Source organism: Brassica napus, chromosome C5 (genome assembly GCF_020379485.1).
Source record: "Brassica napus cultivar Da-Ae chromosome C5, Da-Ae, whole genome shotgun sequence".
NCBI lineage: Eukaryota > Viridiplantae > Streptophyta > Magnoliopsida > Brassicales > Brassicaceae > Brassica > Brassica napus.
The window spans coordinates 42,704,567-42,727,129 of record NC_063448.1 but is presented as its reverse complement, the minus strand read 5'-3'; the positions used below and the strand labels follow the sequence as shown (position 1 = coordinate 42,727,129).

General features: G+C 36.7%; 4 protein-coding genes across 7 annotated transcripts; 2 read left to right on the top strand and 2 right to left on the bottom strand.

The window, feature by feature from the left end:
- The first annotated feature begins 663 nt into the window (after positions 1-663).
- On the top strand, positions 664-4,353 carry LOC106399280 (vacuolar-processing enzyme delta-isozyme). 2 transcript variants are annotated; one of them, XM_048759134.1, is made up of 9 exons: positions 664-936; positions 1,039-1,203; positions 1,280-1,436; positions 1,530-1,615; positions 1,781-1,983; positions 2,096-2,360; positions 2,433-2,639; positions 2,729-2,857; positions 3,416-4,353. In XM_048759134.1, the coding sequence occupies exons 1-9, from the start codon at positions 757-759 to the stop codon at positions 3,734-3,736; spliced, it is 1,713 nt and encodes a 570-aa protein (XP_048615091.1). In that variant the 5' UTR covers positions 664-756; the 3' UTR covers positions 3,737-4,353. The 2 variants fall into 2 exon arrangements, with proteins under 2 accessions (XP_048615091.1, XP_048615090.1); XM_048759133.1 differs by lacking the exon at positions 3,416-4,353 and having other exon boundaries at positions 2,729-2,995.
- Positions 3,739-4,924, bottom strand: LOC106399284 (50S ribosomal protein L18-like). Its single transcript, XM_013839756.3, has 2 exons — positions 4,658-4,924; positions 3,739-4,262 (listed from the first exon to the last, which is right to left on the bottom strand). Exons 1-2 carry the CDS (start codon positions 4,814-4,816, stop codon positions 3,864-3,866), a joined length of 558 nt encoding a protein of 185 aa, XP_013695210.1. The 5' UTR covers positions 4,817-4,924; the 3' UTR covers positions 3,739-3,863.
- A 99-nt stretch (positions 4,925-5,023) lies between these two features.
- On the top strand, positions 5,024-6,813 carry LOC106399283 (probable mitochondrial adenine nucleotide transporter BTL1). Its single transcript, XM_013839755.3, has 5 exons — positions 5,024-5,370; positions 5,481-5,575; positions 5,656-5,989; positions 6,074-6,311; positions 6,379-6,813. Exons 1-5 carry the CDS (start codon positions 5,248-5,250, stop codon positions 6,633-6,635), a joined length of 1,047 nt encoding a protein of 348 aa, XP_013695209.1. The 5' UTR covers positions 5,024-5,247; the 3' UTR covers positions 6,636-6,813.
- Positions 6,814-6,940: 127 nt separating this feature from the next.
- On the bottom strand, positions 6,941-11,255 carry LOC106399278 (pumilio homolog 5). 3 transcript variants are annotated; one of them, XM_013839749.3, is made up of 11 exons: positions 11,092-11,255; positions 9,999-10,603; positions 9,462-9,920; positions 8,650-9,350; positions 8,412-8,553; positions 8,223-8,330; positions 7,942-8,154; positions 7,759-7,869; positions 7,490-7,684; positions 7,238-7,409; positions 6,941-7,155 (listed from the first exon to the last, which is right to left on the bottom strand). In XM_013839749.3, exons 2-11 carry the CDS (start codon positions 10,596-10,598, stop codon positions 7,121-7,123), a joined length of 2,736 nt encoding a protein of 911 aa, XP_013695203.2. In that variant the 5' UTR covers positions 10,599-10,603; positions 11,092-11,255; the 3' UTR covers positions 6,941-7,120. The 3 variants fall into 3 exon arrangements, with proteins under 3 accessions (XP_013695203.2, XP_013695202.2, XP_048615089.1); XM_013839748.3 differs by having other exon boundaries at positions 8,650-9,920; XM_048759132.1 differs by lacking the exon at positions 11,092-11,255 and adding an exon at positions 10,886-11,026 and having other exon boundaries at positions 8,650-9,920.
- Positions 11,256-22,563: the final 11,308 nt, after the last annotated feature.

Below are 22,563 nucleotides of genomic sequence, written 5' to 3'. Positions count from 1 at the left end.
ATACAACCTTGTTTATATTCTTTAAGAAGAAAACACTGATTAAGTTGGTGCTAATTCCTCCACTAGACGTAAATTCTGTTTTTGATATGTAATAAGACGAGATTTAGACCGCACAATTACTAATTGATAATTTGGTGATTCTAATTAACTTCCGAATGGAACAATATTGATGAGTATTTATAGTCTAAACAGCTCACTAGTTTCAATGAATTGTCTAATTATTTATGAAAAGTAATACTACTACTTTTAGTTAAATTAGATATTTGTGACAAGCCTAATTATATAACTCTAAATGTGAGTAATAGTATTATCAAATTCATTAACAAAAAAAATCTATTAACTGCTATTTTACTTTATATCTAACAATTAAAGAAAAGTGAAAGTTATATATAATTATTAATTAGTTTTCTCTTCATATTAATCACTGATTAATATGCATTCATAGATAGTTAGATACATCAAAGGCTGGTCAAAAGACATCTAAAGATGATAATAAATAAAGGAAAAAACTCAGAAGCTAACAAACAAAACCAATTAACATTTCAAGGCAGTTAGTTAATATATCATGCAGTGCGCTTAGGTGTGACAACGTCATGCGTTACTTTTTGCATCCACACACTCAAAACTCTAATACGCAAATTCCTTTTGTTATATAAACATGCTATATACTAATGTATTTTCCTCACAATCATCAGATTCAATAACATTTTACACAGAGAGAGCAAAACAACAGTTCTTTAGAGTAATTTTCTGACAATGTCTTCTCTTGGTCACTTACTTGTTCTTGTGTTTCTCTATGTTCTGCTTTTTTACTCAGCCGATTCTCGCAAACTCCAAGTCCTTCATGATACTGGATCTAGCGAAGATGGTGCAAAAGGCACAAGATGGGCTGTTCTAATTGCTGGATCAAGTTATTATTATAACTACAGGCATCAGGTTTTTGATTTATTTTTTTACATCAAAAGTTCTAACCATAAGAAGAAAAGGTGGTCCTGAAGAGATTCTATGAACTAAATCTACTGTTGTTTTGCTTCACAGGCTGACATATGCCATGCATATCAAGTTCTGCGAAAAGGGGGTCTAAAAGATGAAAACATTATAGTGTTTATGTATGATGATATCGCGTTTAACCCTGAGAATCCCAGGCCTGGAGTTATCATCAATAGACCTGATGGTGGAGATGTTTATGAAGGAGTTCCTAAGGTTATTACTTTCTCAACACTTTTGGGCACTTTATAAATGAATCAACATATTTAAATTTTGTTGGTTGATATAATAGGACTACACTGAAGAGGCTGTTAATGTGAAGAACTTTTATAATGTGATACTTGGAAACGAAAGTGGCATCACAGGAGGAAGTGGCAAAGTTGTGAAAAGTGGTCCTAATGATAGTATATTCATCTACTATGCTGACCATGGAGCTCCTGGTTTACTATGTATTATTTTACCACCAATCTACATCTAGCATTTAGATGTTTCTCATGATTATACTAATCGGCGATTTCTTGGTCAATGTTTATTATTCTCAGCGATGCCAGATGGTGAAGATATCCATGCAAAAGATTTCATTAAAGTCTTGGAGAAGATGCATAAGCTTAAAAGATACAAGAAGATGGTACTAATAACTCAACTCATTCATCGTCATCTCTCTCTCTTGGCCTGAGAGTTGGTTCAACCCCAACTAGAAACATCCTTTCTAGTGTGTTCGAGCATCTTTTTATATATATAGTGTTCTGTTCTTGAATCTTTGAGTTGTTTTCTGTGTGTGTGTGATGTTTAGGTGATTTATGTTGAAGCATGTGAGTCTGGAAGTATGTTTGAAGGGATTTTAAAGACCAGTCTAAACATACTTGCAGTAACTGCTTCTAATGCGACAGAGAGCAGTTTTGGAATCTACTGTCCTGGTGAATATCCTCCTCCTCCTCCTGAATATAATGGTGTTTGTCTCGGCGATACATTTAGCGTCTCTTGGCTTGAGGACAGGTACTTCAACCCAAAAAAAGACTCAAATCTGTATGTAATATCAAATGATTTGATTGTTCTTCAAGACTTTGAGAAACACTTCTCTGTTTTGTGTTTTTTGGGGGGGGAACAGTGAGCTTCATGACATGAGTAAAGAGACATTGAAGCAGCAATACCAAGCTGTAAAGAGAAGAACAGGTCCTGATGCTGAACCAGGGACGAGTTCTCATGTAAGCCGTTTCGGATCAAAGGCGCTTCTTAAAGACTATCTTGTCTCTTACATTGGAACCAATCCTGAAAACGAAAACTTCACTTCTGCTGGATTCACTGCTTCACCAATCTCTAATTCAAGCTCGGTCAATACTCGCGATATCCCTTTGTTATATCTCAAGAGCAAGGTGAAGTCTCATCTTTCAAGATTGAATAATAAACATATATATGTTTTTGATGTTTCACTATCTATCTCTCAGATTCAAAGATCTCCAATGGAGTCACCTGAAAGACAAGCACTTGAGAAGAAGCTGTTTGAAGAAATGAATCATAGGAGACAAATCGATCAGAACATTGTGGAGATTCTTAAACTTTCACTTAAGCAAACCAATGTCTCAAATCTCTTAATTTCCACAAGAACAACAGGACAACCTCTTGTAGACGACTGGGATTGCTTCAAGACTCTGGTAACAACCAACCACATCTCAAATCTTGTTTACTTGTGCTCTACGCAACAACTATTAAACTAGTATATATTATCGAATGAAAATCGCAGGTTAATAGCTTCAAGAATCACTGTGGAGCAACGATGGATTACGGATTGAAGTATACAGGAGCGCTTGCCAATATCTGCAATATGGGAGTGGATGTGAAGCAAACTGTTTCAGCTATTGAACACGCTTGTGCACATTAAATGAAATGATGTGCATAAATAATGTGATCGACTTAAAAAATATGAAAGTTATTGCATAAGATATATGAACTGTCGAGATGGTTGATGCCTATTTTTACTTTAATAAAAAATTTAGTTGGTAACGCGAAAGTTTTGGTCTAGATTTGTGAACTGGATTCACCAAACAATAACCTCGTACCAACTGTATGGTACGGACGAGTATGCTTTTGTTGGTGTTGCCAATAATAGTCTTCTTACGTAGCTTATTGTCCAAGAAACCAAAAGACATAAAAGGTAGACAGATCATAAAAACAAACAAAATAAAGAAACAAGAACGACTAGGGCTTCTATAACCTAGCTTGTTCTTTATTTATTTTTTTCTATGAAGATAACAACTTCAAGAAGATCTTTACAGTTCTATGATCTATCATATGAAAAAGTCATTAGACTTTGATTAAATAAAATCCTTTTTTGAACTTTTTCTCAGGACACAATTTTTCCGTTTGGTTTTGCTATCTTTTGAATCATACGACAAAAATGATATCGCTAGATTTCATCGTACGTCTCAAGAACCAGGAGAAGAGAAGAAACAGAAGGTCTGAAACGAACATAAAGGCCAGTCTTCTCTCAGGGGAGTTATCTGATGGTAGGAGACGAGCCAGAGACCAAAACGGTGTACCGAGAGGGCATCTTGCGGTCTACGTGGGGGATGAGATGCAGAGGTTTGTTATACCGACCAAGTATCTTCAGTATCCTGAATTTAAAGTTTTGATGGAAGAAGTAGCGGACGAGTTTGGTTATGAACATGAAGGAGGGATTCATATTCCTTGTGAGGAAAGTGTTTTTGAAGAGATATTGATTAGATACATGTCTTGTGACAAGAAGAAATAAAGTGTACATACAATAATATAATTATATAATCATCTTTTAATACTCCACTGTCTTTGTAACAACTATGTGTTCTTGAACCATTATGCAAAACAGAACACAGACCATTCTTGGTAATGAAAATGCCAAATCAAGGAACAAAAACAATGCCATGTTCTTTAATGGTATCGATAACAATCCCTAGCTTCCCTTCAATTCTCTCTCCCTTTCTTGGCTCATAGGACACAGCGTAGACGTCTGCTTCCATTGAACGCTCAGCTATGAGCTTGCCGATTAGTCTGCACGCTTCGTCATCCACAAGAGACGGTATGTTCGTCCTTATATCTCTTGCGTTAGTGGTGGCAACCGAGATGACTTTGCTAGTTGGTCTATGCATAACTTTGGCGTGAATGAACTTCCTTGAGAAGAAGACATTCAGAAGGAAAGGTCTCATGTACATGTCTGTTCTCTGCTTCCATGACTTCTTGTTGGGTCTTTTCGCTGCTTCGCCACGTGATCTCCTAGTCCAGGCAGCTTGAATAAAAGAATCCTAAACAACCCATCAAAACAAACCTTAAATAGATAAAGAAAGAAACTTTGAATGAAATCTTACATACCCTATAGATAAAGTAATGAAATTTGAAGAGAATCAAACAGAACCCTAGATTCTGACTTCAAACCCAGAAATTACAGAACGAGTTCAAACATGCAACAAGAACACACACTAAGCTACAAAATCAAGAACATCACAAAGCAAAACCAAGCTAAGATCAATTATGAAACTTTGAATGAATTTTTACATACCCTACAGAAAAAAAGCAATGAACTTTGAAGAGAGAATCTGACTTCAAAACCAGAAATTACAGAACAAGCTCAAACATACAAAGTTATGAAACTATAGCTAGTGATTCTCTGTACAGACAACTCAATGAGAAGGCTTTTTACCTTCTTGACAATGGGAGAGGAGATAACAGAGCCGATATCTATGGAGAATTTGGGAAATGAAGATTGCCATGAAAGTGAAGAGCCGAGTTTGCTGGAACGAGTTGAACGAGAGTCGAAGGGGAGGAGCGAGCAAGTTGATGAGACGACCAAGCAAGACATCTTCGTCGAGCTTTGATTGCGAGTGAGAGAGTAATTTGATCGGATAAGACTCGGCGGCTCCTCACTTCACCGTCTCGATTAACAATTTTTACAAAACCGTATTCTAAAAGGTTGGACCGAACCGGCTGATAAACCGTATTTAACCGGTTACAGCTTACAAACAAAACAAAAGATATTTGTTGGAGAAATGAGCACCCCACATAAACCCTAAAAAGGTTAATTCTTTCCCATAAAATCTTCACTTGCAGCAGCATGTTCACAGAGACTATCTCTGTCTCATCCTCAAACAAAACTCTTTTAGATCTCTTCTCAATCTGAAAAAAGATTTCTTCTTTTTATAGTTATGTTTTAACTGCATATTCTATCTTTTGTCCCTTTTTTGAATCTCCTCGAAAGACAGATTAATCAGGAGTCAGATAGAGAGAGAGATAATGACAATGGCTGTACCGAAAGAAGGGTTCGTTGCTATGGTGAAGGACTCTGTTTCCTCTGCTCCATCGGAGTCTCCTCTTCCTCTCCAGCCTCAGTTTCCTGACTTTACCATTCCTGTTAAAGTCAGTTCCTTTTTGTTTCCTCTTGCTTCGCTTTTGAGTCTTGTGTTGTTTTGTTGTCTGATGGGGAAACCAATGTATGATATGATGTTTCTCTCTGTTGTTTGATTCAGGATTTCTTCAAGTCTCGGGAAGCTCGTGAGTTTCTGAGTGGGGCTTTAGCCGGAGCTATGACTAAAGCTGTTCTTGCTCCACTTGAAACAATAAGGTCTGCATTACTCCACACCTTGTTATCTCCTCAATGAACTTTTTGTCTTAACTGCTTTGTTGCTCTGTGGAACCTGGCAGGACAAGGATGATTGTTGGTGTTGGATCCAGAACCATTCCAGGTAGCTTTGTGGAAATCATACAGAAGCAAGGGTGGGTGGGTCTTTGGGCTGGCAACGAGATCAACATGATTCGTATCATCCCAACCCAAGCCATTGAGTTGAGCACTTTTGAGTGTGTAAAGCGTGTCATGACATCAGCGCAAGAGAAGCTGAAGAAGATTGAGCAGGCAAAGATTGAGATTGCTGACTTTAGTTTCAGTCCATCCATCTCCTGGCTCTCTCCCGTTGCTGTTGCTGGTGCAGCTGCAGGTGTTGCCAGTACACTCGTCTGCCATCCTCTCGAAGTCCTCAAGGTTCGATCAAAATCCACTGCAATCATGTAAAAGCTTTTCTCGTTGTTGTTATAAGAGACTGATTTTTTTATGATCTTTTACCAGGATAGATTGACTGTGAGCCCTGAGATTTATCCAAGCTTAAGACTCGCAGTTCCAAGGATTCTAAGAGACGATGGAATCCGTGGATTCTACGCTGGCTTGGGGCCAACACTGGTCGGGATGCTTCCGTACAGCACATGTTATTACTTCATGTATGACACTATGAAAACCACTTACTGCAAATCCAAGAACAAGAAGGCTTTAAGCCGTCCTGAGATGCTTCTTCTCGGAGCTCTAGCCGGTAAATGAATAAAACAAAAGTTTCTTTTGGTTTCTCTCGACTCATTGGATTGTGAATGTTGTGTCAGGTCTAACGGCTAGCACCATTAGCTTCCCCTTGGAAGTGGCGAGGAAGCGGTTGATGGTGGGAGCTCTGAAGGGGGAATGTCCACCGAACATGGCAGCGGCAATAGCAGAAGTAGTGAAGGAAAGAGGAGTGATGGGACTCTACAGAGGTTGGGGAGCAAGTTGTTTGAAAGTCATGCCGTCTTCAGGCATCACTTGGGTCTTCTACGAAGCCTGGAAAGATATTTTGCTCGCCTCCAACACCAAACCACTCATATAATGACGAAACTGAAACTTTTAGATTACCATTGTTGTTACTTGAAGTTAAGCCGCTTCATCACATTTCTTAATTTATGAATGAGGTGGCTTGGCTTTGCCACATGAGATGTTTTTTTGGCACTTAGGGAGTGTTTTGATTCCCATGAGTAGTAAGAAGCTGAATTCTTTTTTTCTGTTAAGGCTAAACTATCCTCTATGTTGTTCTTTCTCAGTCAGAAGAAAAGAGCAAATCAATAACCACAAATTATGAGTTCTTTTTTTTTTGTTAAGGTTAAACTATCCTCTACTCTATGTTGTTCTCAGTCAGAAGAAAAGAGCAAATCAATAACCACAAATTATGTCCACACATCATATACACAAACCATCACACACTTCCATTCATAGTTACAAGCACATATATACATAAAGCATTTTCAAATATATATATTTATTCTTCTAACAACCCCAACATTGTCCTTTATCTGCAACCCAAATGAAACCTCTTGTCTAACCTTCTGCTCCTCCTTCCGAAGCTTCACTCTCTGCAACATTGACACATCAAACAGTTCAGAACTTTAGACCACAAACTTGCTATAAGGTTTTGGTGTTAGAGAAAGCAAATACCTTCACCAAACAGTTGTTCGAATCGGGCTACTATGTGTTTTCCATATGTGTACTTCCTCAAACTCTCGAGATGAATTTTCATTCTCTGTACCAGGATCTCCCTTTGCTCATCTTTACTGATCTCCAATACTTTCTGGACCACATAATTTGCATACTGATCTTTCATCATCGCCTGGGGAAGAAAAATAGAATGTTAAATAAAGTCCAAAGTGGTTCCAGAGAGTTTTTTTTTTTTTACGGTTGTGTTCTTACCAGCAAGTGATTGTCTTCCTCCGATTTTCCCATTATCTCTTCAATCAGTAACTCTCTCTCGGTACTATCAGCATGTTCCAGACACTTCTCCACAACGTTGGACGCGTATTTGTGCTGACTCATCTGAACAACGTTCCCTGTCAACTTCTCAATGATCTGTCTCCTTTCGTCGGGCCTCCCTCTCTCCAGGACATGCTATAAAGACACGAAACCAAAGACTAAGAACACAATGAGATACAAGGGAGACACTGATCAGAGAAAAATCATACCTGAGTGACATAGTTCCCATATTGATCATGAGCAAGAGCAAAAGCAGACTCCAAGATTTCATCGATTATACAACGAGTCTCCTCATCATCTGAGCAATGCTCCAAGATTCTCTATAGGAAGGAGAAAGAGTGAATATTTCAAGTCACAACCACACAAGAAAGCCTCACACTAAATCCATTTACCTGGATGACTCGGCATCCATAAGGATGAGTAGAAAGAGTGGCAACTTGACCACGGAAAGCTGAAATTATGAATCCAATCCTAGAAGCAGGCATACTCTCTATACACTTTTGAATAACATGATTTCCGTTTTGGTCTCTAACACACTTCAGCACATTCCCATCTAGCTCACGAGTCAGTTCTGTCTTTTGGTCAACATCTATCACTTCAAGGGCCTATCAATTTAACAACCATTTACTTCAGATACTGCATTGATATAGGGAAACTAATATTACTTATTTACCTTTTGTATCACACGACATCCATACATCTGCAAACTTAGAGAAACCATCTGACCAGCAAGTTGCTTCACAAGCTCTTCCCTCTGCGCTGGAGTTCCATGTTCTATGAACTGATCCACACATCACTATCTATCAACAAACTTATAATGGAGAAAAATAAACTTTCCAATATAAAAGAAAAAGTGGCTCACCTTTTGGATAACATAATTTCCAAAGACATCAGTCATCAATTTCGAAGCTTGTGGAAGAACCTCACTGAAAACAGATGCCTTCTCCTCATCAGAGCAGTGCTCCAACTTCTGTTGAATAAACCGGCTTCCATGCTGATCAACGCTGAAGTCAAGAAAAAAAACGAGTAGCAAAATGATATTATCTTTTGATGCTTTCAAAATACTAACTCAGAATTAAAGAAAACGATAGAAACACTACCTGAACTCAATAACACGCCCTGTGATATCAGACAGCTCCATTTTACGAGCATTTGGAGACTTGAGTTCATCAAGAAAAGAATGTCTTTTAAAATCATCAACAACACTGCTGCTGGCTCCTCCTCTGTTCCCTTGCCATCCACCACCAGGGTAGATCCCTGTGTTTCTACTAGGTCCTTGTTGATGATGATACCTTGTTTCACTTCGTCTTCCAAATTGGCTCATCATCCCACCACCAACAGGTGAGGATGGCATCACTGGACTAGCAAGAGGTGATCCTGGATACTGCTGCATGACTCTCACACCCGGAGGCACTGCAAAGTAGTTTCCCATGTGCCGTGGACTTTGCAACCCAAAACTTGGACTCAATGGATTGCTGTGAGGTTCTTGATTGGCCGCCATAAAGCCAGCAGCTTGTTGGTCTTGCTTCCCGAACGAATCAAATGAAGGAGCATATGCCTCTGCTTGAGCCTGTTGATAATATTGCAACTGAAAAGGATCCACTAGAGGAGTGTTCTGTGCAGTAGGTGAAAAGGATCCACGAGAGAAGGAGTTGTTGTAGCCCGAAGAAGGCGATGAGATATCATATGGCATAGGAACGGTAGCTTCATGAGATGGGTATCCACTCATATACTGAGGGACAACGCCAGAGACAGGAGGGTAACCGCCGTAATTATACTGAGGGAGGTACATGCCAGAGGACTGAAAGTTATGATGATTGTAAAACGGGCTCAGAGATGTCATGTATGCAGCTGTAGATGTATACATAGGAGGCGATGTCAAACCGTGAGGAGATTGGAAAGTCGAATGTACCTCTCCAGTTGCAATCCTTGGCAAGTTCTGCATCATGTCGTGTGTACCACCACCCATCCTCGGATAGGTCATTTGTTGAGGCGAAGTAGCTTGAACCTGGTATGATGAAGGTGTGTATTGCACAGGCATTCTCCTTGGCTCTTCTTGGTTCCCCCTCATTCTAGAAGCAGCAGAGGATGGACCAGAAGCACCAAAAGCAGATAGATTGTTGTCCTCGCGGCTCCCTACCCTCGCATTTGATCTCTCATTCTGCGTGTTGGTTGAACTTTGTGAGCTCAACTCAGAGGTAAAAGGATCTTCACTAGCAATAGCCTCCATGGAGAGAGAATCTGTCTCCCTCAGAAGATTCACCGAACTTACATCAGACTCTGGTAACCTTCTTGTCCTTTCTGAAGCTATACCAGAAGAAATGGCATGGATGTCTTCTGCTATTGGATGGTTCCCTGCCGAATGAGGCCGCTTGAACACAAAAGAAAGTGTTAAAAGAGAGAATCTTCCTTAATATTTTTAGAAACAAGTGATAGAATCAAGCAGTACCTGAATGATATCAGCAAAGCTCTTACGACGACCAGGCAAAGAAGCATAAGTCAGTTGCTCACCAGAAGAAGCCTCGTCCTCAGGCTCCTCTCTATGTGTAGAAAGCGCAGTTCTAGAAGCAAGCAAGGAAGATCTTATCCCCATATCATCCCAAGACGCTGTTGGACTCAGGTTATTACCATCACCACCCAAATGACGCAGCAAGTGCTGATTCTCACGTGAGATCAACGGAGGAGGGAGCCTCGGATTCAGGTTGATGTTGGACAAATAGTAAGCTACATAACCAGGATCGCTACGTATCTCTTCTTCAGAGCCATAATTCTCAATAGACCTACTAAAACTACCTTCCTGATGTTTCAAGAGATTCCTAAGAGCTGCAAATGAACCTTCCATGCTAGGCGGCGCGCTTCCACTCCTACTAGGGATCTTACCTGTATGATCACTTCCACTACTATCCAATCTATTTCTTTCCATAAGGAACCTTAAATCTTCAACAGCCATATCATGTGAACCAAATATCCCACTAGTATCCCTAGAGGAAGCCTGCCAACTTTTTACATGATCACCTTCCACCATCCTCATAGCGCTCTGCGTCGTCATACTCTCTATACACATCAACCAAAAAAAATTCAAATTTTTCAGACAAGGTGATTGATTACATAATATAATACCTAACCCAAAAAGGTAAAGCTAAAACCTTAGTCCATAAGAGAATCAAAAAAAAGCTGAGAACTTTATAAGATATGATCCCTAACTTTCAATGATCAAACGTTTATTTTTGAGTCTATGTGTAATCGACAATCAAGGATCGAAATTTCAGACACGATTCTACCATTTCACAAGCTAAAAAGTTTAGTCAACCCAAACAACCATCAGCAAGAACTTACAAGGATCATCTTTTTAAAAGTATTGGACTCGTTCATCAACCTCGTTAGAAAGAGTAAAAGTCCATAACCGAGGATCAAAATTCTAACAAACAGAAACTTCACTTTATCCTTCTTTATTCATTTAAAACTAGCTCCTCCTTGCATAACTTGTGAAAGAAACAAAAACCAGATAAAACTTAGGCAGAAGCTAAGAGTTAAAGAGTTACCTGATGGTGATGGTTAATCCTCCATGAAAGTGTTTTTCTTGATATGAAATTGTCGCAGAGATGAGATGAGACCCAGAGAGATTAAAACTTAACCCCTTTGAAAAGTTTGTCCCAATGCTTATGTCGAGTCACCAAGTCAAGAGTTAATTTGTTTTTATTTTATTTTTTCGAAGACAATTATTGGGGATGTTTAATCTTTAATTTACGTTCTCTTTTTTTAACAATATTAACCAAAACTTAATTAAGAATCACGACGGATTCGCACACGAAGATGTCCTCTTAGCTGTGTAATGACTGAAGTACCCACAATCTGGTTCTTTGATAATGGTGATACAGTCAACCCTTTTTCGTCTTCTTACATTTCCTGTAAAATTGATGACTAGGTTCGACACGTGTTGAGACTTCAAATTGAAAGAGATACGTTCACGTGGCTCTGTCTTTGTTGCCTGTTGCCTGTTGCTACCACCAAAATACACACTTGTTTTTTGATCCAAAAAAAAAAACACACTTTTGTTTATTTTTCTTCTCTTTTTTGCCACTTACACAAATTTAACTTCAAATGTTAAAAACTTTTTACAAGAATTTAATATTGTCTTTAGAAACAGAAGCAGTATACAGATTTATAATGTTCTCATTTATAGTTTTAGGATTTGGTTTAAATATGAAGCATGATGGTAAAGCAAAGATCTTTAGTGACGCATCAAGACTTTGTCCAAAAACAATGAAAGTGATAGAACAAGAATAAGATTTGTCCATCACCATCATAAGATCTAGCTTCCCATCAACAAGACAACATTGGATTCTTTCTTATGTGCTTACATCCAAACGACAACACATATATAATACTGAATCTAATTGACCATAAAACAACTCTTCTTGGATTTAAAACCTTAATGCAAAAGATAATTAAGCACATAGAAACACACAGCATCAATTCACTAATTTGTCTGAAAAAAAGATGGTAACTAGATCTGAAATCATTGTATCAACCTCGTTATTAGTATCAACAAGAAGGGAAAAGAATAGGAGATGGGTGTCTTTGAAGCTTTCCAGAAGAAAAGTTGAGTTTTTTCATCTTCTCTTCACACCATAGTAGCTGCTCTTTACTGATCTTCCCCATCCTCAAAACCCTTGTTGCTAGTTTGATGTCAATGGCTGCAAACAAGAGCTGCACACCTTCCCATGTCTGAGGCCAAGACTTCTTTCTCAGCCCATTTGTCTTCTTGGAAAGCTCCTTCGCTTTCACCCTCTTCTGCAAAAGAGAGACTTGAATCTTATTGGACACCAAACGAAGCACATATATACATTGTTTTCTAAGACAATCATACCTTTTCGATAGATGACTGAACCAGTTGCAAAGGGGTTGTAGAATTCATATTGGGGCAGCTTAAGCGGTTCTCTCTACGGGAACTTCAAGTAGCAACTGATAGCTTTTGCAATAAAAAAAAAACATCTTGGGACGAGGTGGGTTCGGTAAAGTCTACAAAGGCCGCCGTCTTGCTGATGGAGCACTTGTGGCAGTCAAACGGTTTGAAGAAGAAGAGCGCACACCAGGTGGTGATCTCCAGTTTCAAACAGAAGTGGAGATGATAAGCAATGGCTGTTCACAGAAATCTACTCAGGCTACGGGATCATGCTTTTGGAACTGATCACAGATTAGAGAGCTTTTTGATCTTGCAAAGCTGGCCAATGACGATGACTTTATGCCTTCTAGATTCGGTATTGATTATCTGTTAGAGGCCCATTAATAAACTCTCAAAAGCTTAATCTCTCATTTGATCTTCTTTCTCATGTGAAATGAAATGGCTTTTGAAGGAGAAGAAACTGGAGATGCTTGTGGATCCTGACATGCACGTAAATTACACAGAAGCACAATTAGAACAGCTCATACAAGTGAGCTCACCACTGCAACGGCCTATGATGTCTGACTTTGTTCGAATGCTTGAAGATGATCAGGTAGGAAGTGGAGCTGTCTTCTCATCCCACCTCTGATTGGATCCTTGATTCTACTGAGAATCTTCATGCTGTTGAGCTGTCTGGTCCGAGATAAAAAGAGATTGTAATCTGTCTTAACGTAAACAGATAAAATATAAAGAAAAACCACTTCTATGTTTGGCGTTGATGAGATTAAATCAACATCAGCTTATAGTGGAGATTTAGGGGACAAAATTCTCTTATAGACCAAATGGTCAAAAAAAAATCTACAGCATTAAAAAAAAGTCTACAGCATGGGAAATGACGATTTTGCCATTAATGAAAGAGTAATATGAGCCATTGGATCGTCACATCTATGTTTTAATTTTGGTCATACAATTTCACACATGTCTAATTCTTCCTCCTTCTCTTTCTTTAATCTCAGCCACTCACATCCATACAATCTTCCTTATCTCATTCTCTCATTCGAATTGGTAAAACTAGTATAACTCGTAAAACTAAACATTTTAAAAAATTATATAATTAGTATACAAATGTTATAATTTACACATGAAATAAAATAAATAAATATTCTAATTGGTATATGATGACAAAAATGTCATCTAATTCATTTAAGATTTTTCAATTTTTTGTTAAATTATTGCATTACACATTTAATTTTATATTATATATTTTATACTTTTAAGGTTATTAACTATATTAGCCATATTTTTATGATAATCAAACATCGAACATATTTTATAAAGCTATGATGTGAAAATATTGGTACAATCCTTATAACTAGACATATAAACAATATATATATATATATATATATATATAACTTTTATTATATATTAGACGAGTATTACTAGTATAACTAGTACAACTTCGACGTTTCAGAAATTAACAAAACCAATTTGCTATTTCGTATGAGAAAAACAATCATATATCCCAGTTGGTATGTACTCATAAAGTTTCTCTTAATTTAATTTGAAGTTTTTTAAAAAAATATAAAAATTATTACACAATTCCATAAGTTTACATGATCTACCTTATACTTTTAATGTTTGTTAACTTGTTTGTCCACATAATTTTTGGAAAACATACATGAAATGTAGTTTTACAAAATTGATGATTTCATTGTAACCGGACAAAGACATGTAAACATAAATAAGTGGTACAACTGAGGTAAATGTATTTATTATGTGGTACAACTAATATTTTATGATTTCACTGCCAAAGTACAACTATGCGCAAACTGGTACAACTCAAAAACTAGTACAACTATGTACAGTCGGTACAACTAGAAAACTGGTACAACTACTTGTTATTTTATTTAGTATTATTTTAAATATGCATCATGTTGTAACTTAAATATATCATCCCATTTAAATATGTAAAAATATAAATTATTTGCATCATTTCATTTTACACAAAATTAGTATCAATTTTAAGAAGTTATTCAAAAATATGTATCATTTACAACTGCTGATTTATATCATTTACTAATTAAATGTAATTTAAAAAAAATATTTGATTAAAATGATTTATTTTGGTAAGTAATTCTTAATTAATATTTTTACCGATTATTTGTATTATTTGTTGCAATTTTGTTACTTTCTAATAGCTATTATTATCTTGATAAACAAACTAAAATTGTACAATTGTCGATAACAATTGTATTAATACATCACGATTAAAACAATTATTTTCAAAAAAAAAAACAAAAATCATACATCAAACCCAATTTTTTTCTTCTTTCCGGTGATTCGCGTCTTTAGAGCAATGGTTGAAGAATTTTCTGGCACCTAATATCTTGCATATTTACATTGTTTTATCCATTCATCCATGAGCATTTTCATCATAAAGATTAGGATTTAGTCATGTCTAGGTTTCATTTTGCATTCATTGTCCTTATTAGGTGTTGGAGTGTGCCATGGAGTGATTTGAGATGTTTGGGAGCATTGTGATCCAAAAGGAGGTGAAAGATGAGCATGGATGGAGCCTTTAGAGAAATCTCCTGTTGCTAAGATTTTGTGGAGACACAGAAAATTGAGTTAGCTTTCTAATGGAAGTGGTTTCAAGTCATTTGGAGATGTAATGAAGGAGTTATGATCAATTTACTAGAGGCATATCCATCCTGGTCGAGCATCGCAGAGTGACCTCTCAGAGCGACCTACCGAGGTCACTCCCAGCCAGAGTGACCAGCCAGAGCGACTAGCTCAAGTCACTCCCAGCCAGAGCGACCAGCTCAAGTCACTCGCGTTTTGACGGGTCGAGACACAAAGAAACGCGTCGGGAGTGACCTCCTGGAGCGACTATGCTAGGTCACTCCGCGTGTTTTGCTTGGACGATTTTTATGTTATTTCAGGGGCCTTTTGGTCATTTGTTTTGGTGTTTTTACATTTTCTAAACCTAAGTTAAGTATTTTTTGTAAGAGGGGAGCGAGAGATAATCTCTTTTTCTAGAGAAGAACTAGTAAAAAAAACCTCTTTTGATTCAGATTTCATTGCTTTCATCTTGTGTTCTTGTTGTTTTCTTATCTATTTCTCTACATGGTTAATCTGAAATCCAATATGAGTTTAAGAGGAATCATGGAGATTAGTGAGTAATCACCTTTTGAATTCATGGGTTAGGGAGATTAAGGGTGATTAGGTTAGTTATAGGATGTTTTAGTGTAGATCATTCTTGTTCCTTGCTAGTAGAGTATTCCTAATGCATCTTCTGAGTTGGCCACTCAAAAGTTGATCAATAGGCATTTCCCACCCGAAAGGTGTTTGATGAAATGCCTTAGACAACTCTCCTAGGCTTTTAGTATATTTTGTCAAAGACATTTGTTGTTAAAGGTGCTAAGATAGCTAATAGACTTGTTAGTAATGATTGTTTTCATATTATTCAACCAAAGACATTTGATGTTTGAGATATGTTAGCAAATGAGCATTTATCTAGACATAGAGCTTGCTTAGAATTGTGTCTAGGCTTAAGGTTGATAGTTTGATTGATCATTTGCCATCCTTAGTTCGATACTTGATCACCCAAGGTCTAATCCCTATGCCCATGAGTTCTCTTTTCCCTTAGTCAAGAAAGTATCATTTTGTTATTGCTTTCTAGTATTAGTAATAGTTTAAAACCCATCTAAATCATTGGTTGCACTTAGATTAAGTGAGTACTTGCATTCTCAGTGCTTTGATATCCCTCAGAACTGGTTCGACAATCACTATACTACAACATTTGTCTTAGGAGCCTTGAAAACTCCTAACATCAGCACCGCATCTAGCTTTTTCGCCTCGAAACTAAAAAAATGAAGATGATTTTTTTCCGAAAATCGTACAACTAGTATAACTTATAAACGTATCAATTCCAAATCAAATATTATTAAAAATATACTATTCATATATTTGACACATGGAAGCAGAAGAGATTAGACCAATATGTCTTATTGGTTCTACATCATTCTCTTTTCTAGCATTTTCATATGCTAGAAACAATCAATAAAGGAAATTATACATCTCATAATTAAGTGATGCCATTTTCTTGATGGAGGTATATTACTATTGATAACATTAAAATATTCTCCGAATATGTGTAATGTCTATAGAAAATCATAGTTGATAAATTATTTTAATAAAACTAAAACTATAGTTGAAAGAAAGCAAAATAATAATCTTCTATAGAAATTTTAATAATTAAATAAGTTTTACGATTTTTAAAATAAATTGATAAATTATTTTAGTAAAAAACATGAAAATTAATTTAATTGAAGTTGAGAATAAGTTAAACATTTTAAATACATTTATATTATATGTTCATTTGTTTATTACGGGCGGGTCTACATGCATAAGCACCACTTGCACTTGCCCAAAGACGGGCCTGAACCTACTATAACTTTTTCTGGCTTTGCTAGGGTTGGGCAAAAAATCCGAGAACCCGAAGAACCGAACCAAATACGATCCAAAAAAGTAGTACCGTACCCGAACCGAAATTAGTTAAATATCCGAACAGGTTCAAAATTTTGGTATCTAAAGAACCAGAACCGAACCCGATCCAAACCGAAATATTTTGGATACCCAAATATATCCAAATTAGAATTATGTACCTGAATATGTTAGCTATTTTTAGATATAATATCCAAAAATATCTAAAATGTATAAGATATTTTGAAATTGTCTAAAATATTTAAAAATATATACAAATAGTCAAAAATAAATATCTAAAATAGCTAACTCAAAACACCAAAATACTTAAAATGTCTATTGATTAATTCTCCATCCAAATTTTCAAGCTAAACTAATTTTTAGGTTAAGTATAGGTATTTTAGCATACATTATTCAAAATTTTATGTTATATATTATTTTTATTTATAGATTTTGAGAAATTTAAATTATATATGAATTTAAAATTTATTAAAATAATTTAAACGGATTATCGAACCCGAACCGAACCCGCAAAGATCCGAAACGAACCTGCACCAAAATTTTAATATACCCGAATGGAGCCAGAATCTTTAAACTCGAAAACACAAAATCCAAATAGATACGAACTGAATCCGAATGGGTACCCGAACGTCCACCCCTAAGCTTTGCAGCCACCTTCTTTTGCTACGAGAACATAAAGAATGAAAATGCATTTTTTTCCTAAATAGTACACTAGTATAACTAGTAAAACAAAGTCATTATCCAAATTAAATATTATCGAAAAAAAATTATTAACATATTTTGACACATATAAGCAGGAGGATTATACCAATATTTTTATTGGTTCTGCATTATCATCCTCTATAGCACTGACAACAAAAACCAAATATCATCATATTAATTGCAAAGTTGTACTAGTTATATGCATTGTATTTGTACCAGTTATATTAGTTATACTCAATCTATTTGTACTAGTTATACTTGTTTTAGTTATACTAGTTGTACTAATTTAAGTTGTACTAGTTATACTAGTAATACTCTGCGTTTTTCTTATTTTGAATCTAGTACGTAAAAGATGAAATTTGATTCTGGGTAAGTTATAATTGATTGAATATGATTATGGGTTGATCGATTTGGTATAAAAAAGGGAAAATTAGCGGATAATTGAAAAACTTTTTTGATTTTATTTTAAAAAATAAAAACTATCGATGGAGAAGAAAGGGAGAAGAAGAAGAAGAAGATTTAGGTTAGTTGGGTCGGGTTTCGGGTGGGTCGGATTCTGGATCGGATAATAATGGCATGGGTAAGTAAATATGTTTAAGTCTTTAGATTTTTTAGTTATTTTACTTAAATTTATATTTAAATTTAAATACAAAATGAAAAGAAAAAAAGATGGGTCTAAATGAGATTTTTTGGACCACAAATGGTCCATACTAGCATTTGATCCAGATTTAGGGCTCATGAAGACGAGCTGATTCAATACGCAAGACGCAGTATTGAATTTCACTCTTTCAATGAACACAAAACATAAAACAAAAAGAAACCAGACGCATACCAGCTTTACGAGTTTTGGCCACCAATCCTAGTCGCTTGCGAATGAACCGGGAAACCCAAAAATAAATAATTAAGTAAACTTTACTCGACCAATACCGTAAAAGGTTAAGACGTCCCATTTTGGAAATGTGAGATTTATGAACTGAATTGGGTACATTGGCTTAGTAAGACCATCTGTAAGTTGATGCTCACTTCGAACATAGAGTGTCTTTAAGAAGCATGATGTGATAACTCGTGTACCATATGACAATCAAGGTCTAGATTCTTCGTTTTCTCGTGGAAGGCATGGGTCTTTGCAATGTGAAATGCAGCCTGTCGCGTAGTATAAGAAAATTGGAAAAGGTGAAAGTATATGGAGATCCTTCAGAATACTGGTAAGCTAGATAAGTTCCTTTGTAGCAAAACACATAGCTCTATATCCAGCCTCAGTTGAGGTCAATGAAAAGTGTCATGTTTCTTTATTTTCCATGAGATAATAGAGTCACCAATAAAGATAAAAAAAGCTTGAAACAGATAGTCTAATATATGGATCTACTATCCAATCTAAATCAGATGAAAAGAAAAGACCTGCTCCAATACTTCCACTGTGATATCTGAGAATCTTATGAGCAGCCTGACAACGTACCTCTCTGGGAGCCTAACAAAATTGGCAAAGTTTAGTGACAACATATTGATGTCAGGACAAGTTGAAAAGAGATATTAAAGCTTGTCGTCAATGAATCGTTTGTAACCTTCTGCATCTGTCAAGAGAGGAGTATTATCCTTGTGCAATGAATGATTAGGTTCCATAGATATAGAGGATGGTTTACAACCAAGGAATCATGTATGAGCTCCAAGACATACTTTTGTTGACAGACTGAAATACCTTTGGAGGATCGAGCAATTTGTGACCAAAAAAGTATTGGAGATTACCAAGATCTTTGTGATCTTGAAGAAATCATTCAATTGAATCTGCAATGTAGGATTCACTGGCTGTGATGATTATCATCCACATAAGCCAGAGTAGCAATGAAAATTCCATTGTGAATCTTGTAAAGAGGGTGTGATCACCATGTGATTGTATAAACCACATAGTCTTGAGGAGAATTTGAGAAACCAATTGTTACTGAATAGTTTTGGGCTTCTGTTGGCCCCTTTGTGTTTATTTTTGTTGGGCCTCGCCTTTTTAGGCCTGGTGCCACTAATAAAATACAGTTGAAAAAGAAAGAAGAAAACTTCCTCGTATTTCTTTTTTTTTGTTTGACAAAGAACTGCATGGTAATTCTTGGAATACAAGTTTTGCTCGTTTAAAATCTCGAGTTGCGAGTTTCCACTTTCCCTTATCACTAACGTACATAAATAGAGAACAATAACATCAAGAACTCAGCCAAGAACCTATCGTCTTCATCAACTAATGGAAATCACCCCAACGGCAATGGCGGCGGAGATGGCGCCTTTCCAGAGCTGCATAACGTCAACGCTAACGGGAACGCACATCATAATCTGGTTCAGAACGCGAACGTTCAGGATAATCTGGTTCAGAACGGGAACATGCCACATAATCTGGTTGAGAACGCAAACGTCCAGCAAAATTTCGAGGCGATGCTCCAACACGACGAAAACGAGGCGGTTCAAGAAGAAGAAGATGAAGATGCTGAAATGCTGGCGCTTATCCAGTTGATAGAGGATACTTTGAGTGAAGATGATGAGGCTGGTGTGCACGGTGAAGATATGATCATGGAACATGCGGTAATTACTCACAGTCTTGTTCTTTATAATGTTACGTTTCTCCTATGATCTGTGACATAGAAGTTAGAAATCTAGGTCTTTGAACTCTTAAATACTTGACTTATGGTTAGAACGTTTTGCTTGCAACAGGAGAACATTGCTGTTGTGAACGGTGAAGATATGATCATGGAACATGCGGTAATTACTCACAGTCTTGTAAACTTCTTTATAATGTTACGTTTCTCCTATGATCTGTGACATAGAACTTAGAAATCTAGGTCTTTGCACTCTTCAATACTTGACTTATGGTTGGAACATTTTGCTTGCAACAGGAGAGCATTGCTGTTGTGAACGGTGAAGATATGATCATGGAACATGCGGTAAATTCTAAAACCAGTCTTGTAGAATTCTTTGCAGTGCGTTTGTATAGTTTTACGCCTTTCCTCTTATCTGTGACATACACAAAACAAAGAATAAGGAACTTAAAAATCTAGTTCATGGAACTCTGTAATACTCTTATGAAAGAGAACGTGAACATGCAGGATATTGCTGATGGTGTAGCTGCGGAAATTGACGGTGCAGCTGTGCAACAGGAGAACATTGCTGAAGTTGCTTTGGTTCAAAACGAGGAGATTCAAAACGAGGGGGTCCCAAACCAAGATGATGATGATGTCGATGAGGCTGAGGTCTGAGGAAGGTGATGGTTTTATATGATAGACGACGAGAACGTTAGTAAAGAATAAACCACTCACATGAGTTTCTTTGTGTGTTGATACAAAATTGGTCCGATTTGAGAAGCTTTTCGGTGGGTATTGCATATCTCATTCAGTATGTTCATAGAACTTATTTTTAATCTCCACACGACTTTTGTCTTCTGTTGATCAGAATGAAAAACTAGTGGCTTGGCGTGACAAGTTAGTTATATATTATGTGCTAGTTAGACCAATCAAAGTGAGAGTTACCACTATCACATAAGACTCACCTTGCTGATGGGAAAAGTCGGTGTGGCAACAGTTTTGGTATTTTTCCTACCCTCCTCATATCTGCGTAAGGCCACAACCTACTTCCACAAATCAATGAATCCTCTGCTCTGTCTGGAGCATGGCCTTCTGCCGAAAGTAATCTCGTATACGAACACAATGAAGCATTTGTTTTGTTATTGAAAACCGACTTTATCTAAATGAAAAGAAAAGACACAAGTCACGAAATATCATAACCAATAAAGCAAAAGGAAATTACGAACACAAAAGAGCAACCACGATTCTGAAGGAAACTTGAGGTCGCTTGTTAACTCTTACTCCCACACTACAATGAAGCCAGATATTTACACTAGGAAATATATTCCTAGGTCCTAGCCGTCAGCAGGTTTTTAACAAAAATAATAATGAAGTTCATAATATTTTATGAAATGTCAGATTCAATAATTTCAGAGTTTTTTTAAAATTCACCTTTGAATAATAATAATTGATGGCTGTCCGTCCATGGATGGTGAAAACACCCACAAAACCAACTTTGAGATGCCAGCTATTCAAGCATTCATAGCTCAATATTTTTGTACCTCCAAAACTGCTCATTTCATCTTATTTCCAGCAACTAGTCTACATGCCCGGCTCAAAAATTGTTTGGCCCTTGTGCAATTATATATAAATTATATATAAAACAGAAACAAACTAAGGTGTATTAACTATTTTTGTGAAATTTTGAACTTTATTTCGCAAATTTTCAGAAATTTTAGACCCTACAATATTTTAAAAAAGTGGGAATCAGTATAAATGCACTGTCCGCACACCCTCAAAACCGGCACTGCTAGCTAGTTTACACCAGTAGTTAAACTGCACCAAGTACCGGTCCTGAGGGAAAGCATTAGAAGCTTAGGCTTCGGGCCTTGTTTTATCTAAGTATTTAACCGGCCATTAATTCCCAAACGCTTCAAGTAGTTTAGTGGTCTATAGAGTTGTTTTCTAATAACCAGGTAACGTGTTCAAATCCTCCCTTCTACATTTGCATCAAATAACCTAATAAACAGGCCTTGATTTCCAGTTTGCTTCTAGCCTTATATTCTCAGGACCGGTACTGAGTCTGCACCCACAGCTTATCACGTGCCACTCGAACTCTAAGGTAACTCGGTCGCAAATATCTCCGACTGTGACTATATATGTATGTGCCACGAAAACTCAGACTCCATGTATGTGAGGTGCTTCAGCGTTGTTCATTGATTATTTTAATGAATTGTCTGATCATATGGAAACATTGATATCTCATGTTTTTATAGCTTTTTAACACTTGTTTTTAGTTCATTTTAATTATTTTAGGAAACATTTAGATGTATGTATTGCATTTATATGTTCATTTGCATTTGACAGAAACTAAAGTGCACGTT

Bases quoted from the DNA above. Each gene is read 5' to 3' on its own strand.
- LOC106399283 (XM_013839755.3), top strand. From the start codon at position 5,248: ATGACAATGGCTGTACCGAAAGAAGGGTTCGTTGCTATGGTGAAGGAC. The intron at 5,371-5,480 runs GTCAGTTCCTTT...TGTTTGATTCAG, and splicing joins ACTTTACCATTCCTGTTAAA to GATTTCTTCAAGTCTCGGGA. The intron at 6,312-6,378 runs GTAAATGAATAA...ATGTTGTGTCAG, and splicing joins TCTTCTCGGAGCTCTAGCCG to GTCTAACGGCTAGCACCATT.
- LOC106399284 (XM_013839756.3), bottom strand. From the start codon at position 4,816: ATGTCTTGCTTGGTCGTCTCATCAACTTGCTCGCTCCTCCCCTTCGAC. The intron at 4,263-4,657 runs GTAAAAAGCCTT...TGGGTTGTTTAG, and splicing joins CCTCTCCCATTGTCAAGAAG to GATTCTTTTATTCAAGCTGC.
- LOC106399278 (XM_013839748.3), bottom strand. From the start codon at position 10,598: ATGACGACGCAGAGCGCTATGAGGATGGTGGAAGGTGATCATGTAAAA. The intron at 9,921-9,998 runs GTACTGCTTGAT...TTTGTGTTCAAG, and splicing joins GCTTTGCTGATATCATTCAG to CGGCCTCATTCGGCAGGGAA. The intron at 7,410-7,489 runs GTAAGAACACAA...TTTCTTCCCCAG, and splicing joins AGGAAGACAATCACTTGCTG to GCGATGATGAAAGATCAGTA.
- LOC106399280 (XM_048759134.1), top strand. From the start codon at position 757: ATGTCTTCTCTTGGTCACTTACTTGTTCTTGTGTTTCTCTATGTTCTG. The intron at 1,437-1,529 runs GTATTATTTTAC...TATTATTCTCAG, and splicing joins TGGAGCTCCTGGTTTACTAT to CGATGCCAGATGGTGAAGAT. The intron at 1,616-1,780 runs GTACTAATAACT...TGTGATGTTTAG, and splicing joins TTAAAAGATACAAGAAGATG to GTGATTTATGTTGAAGCATG.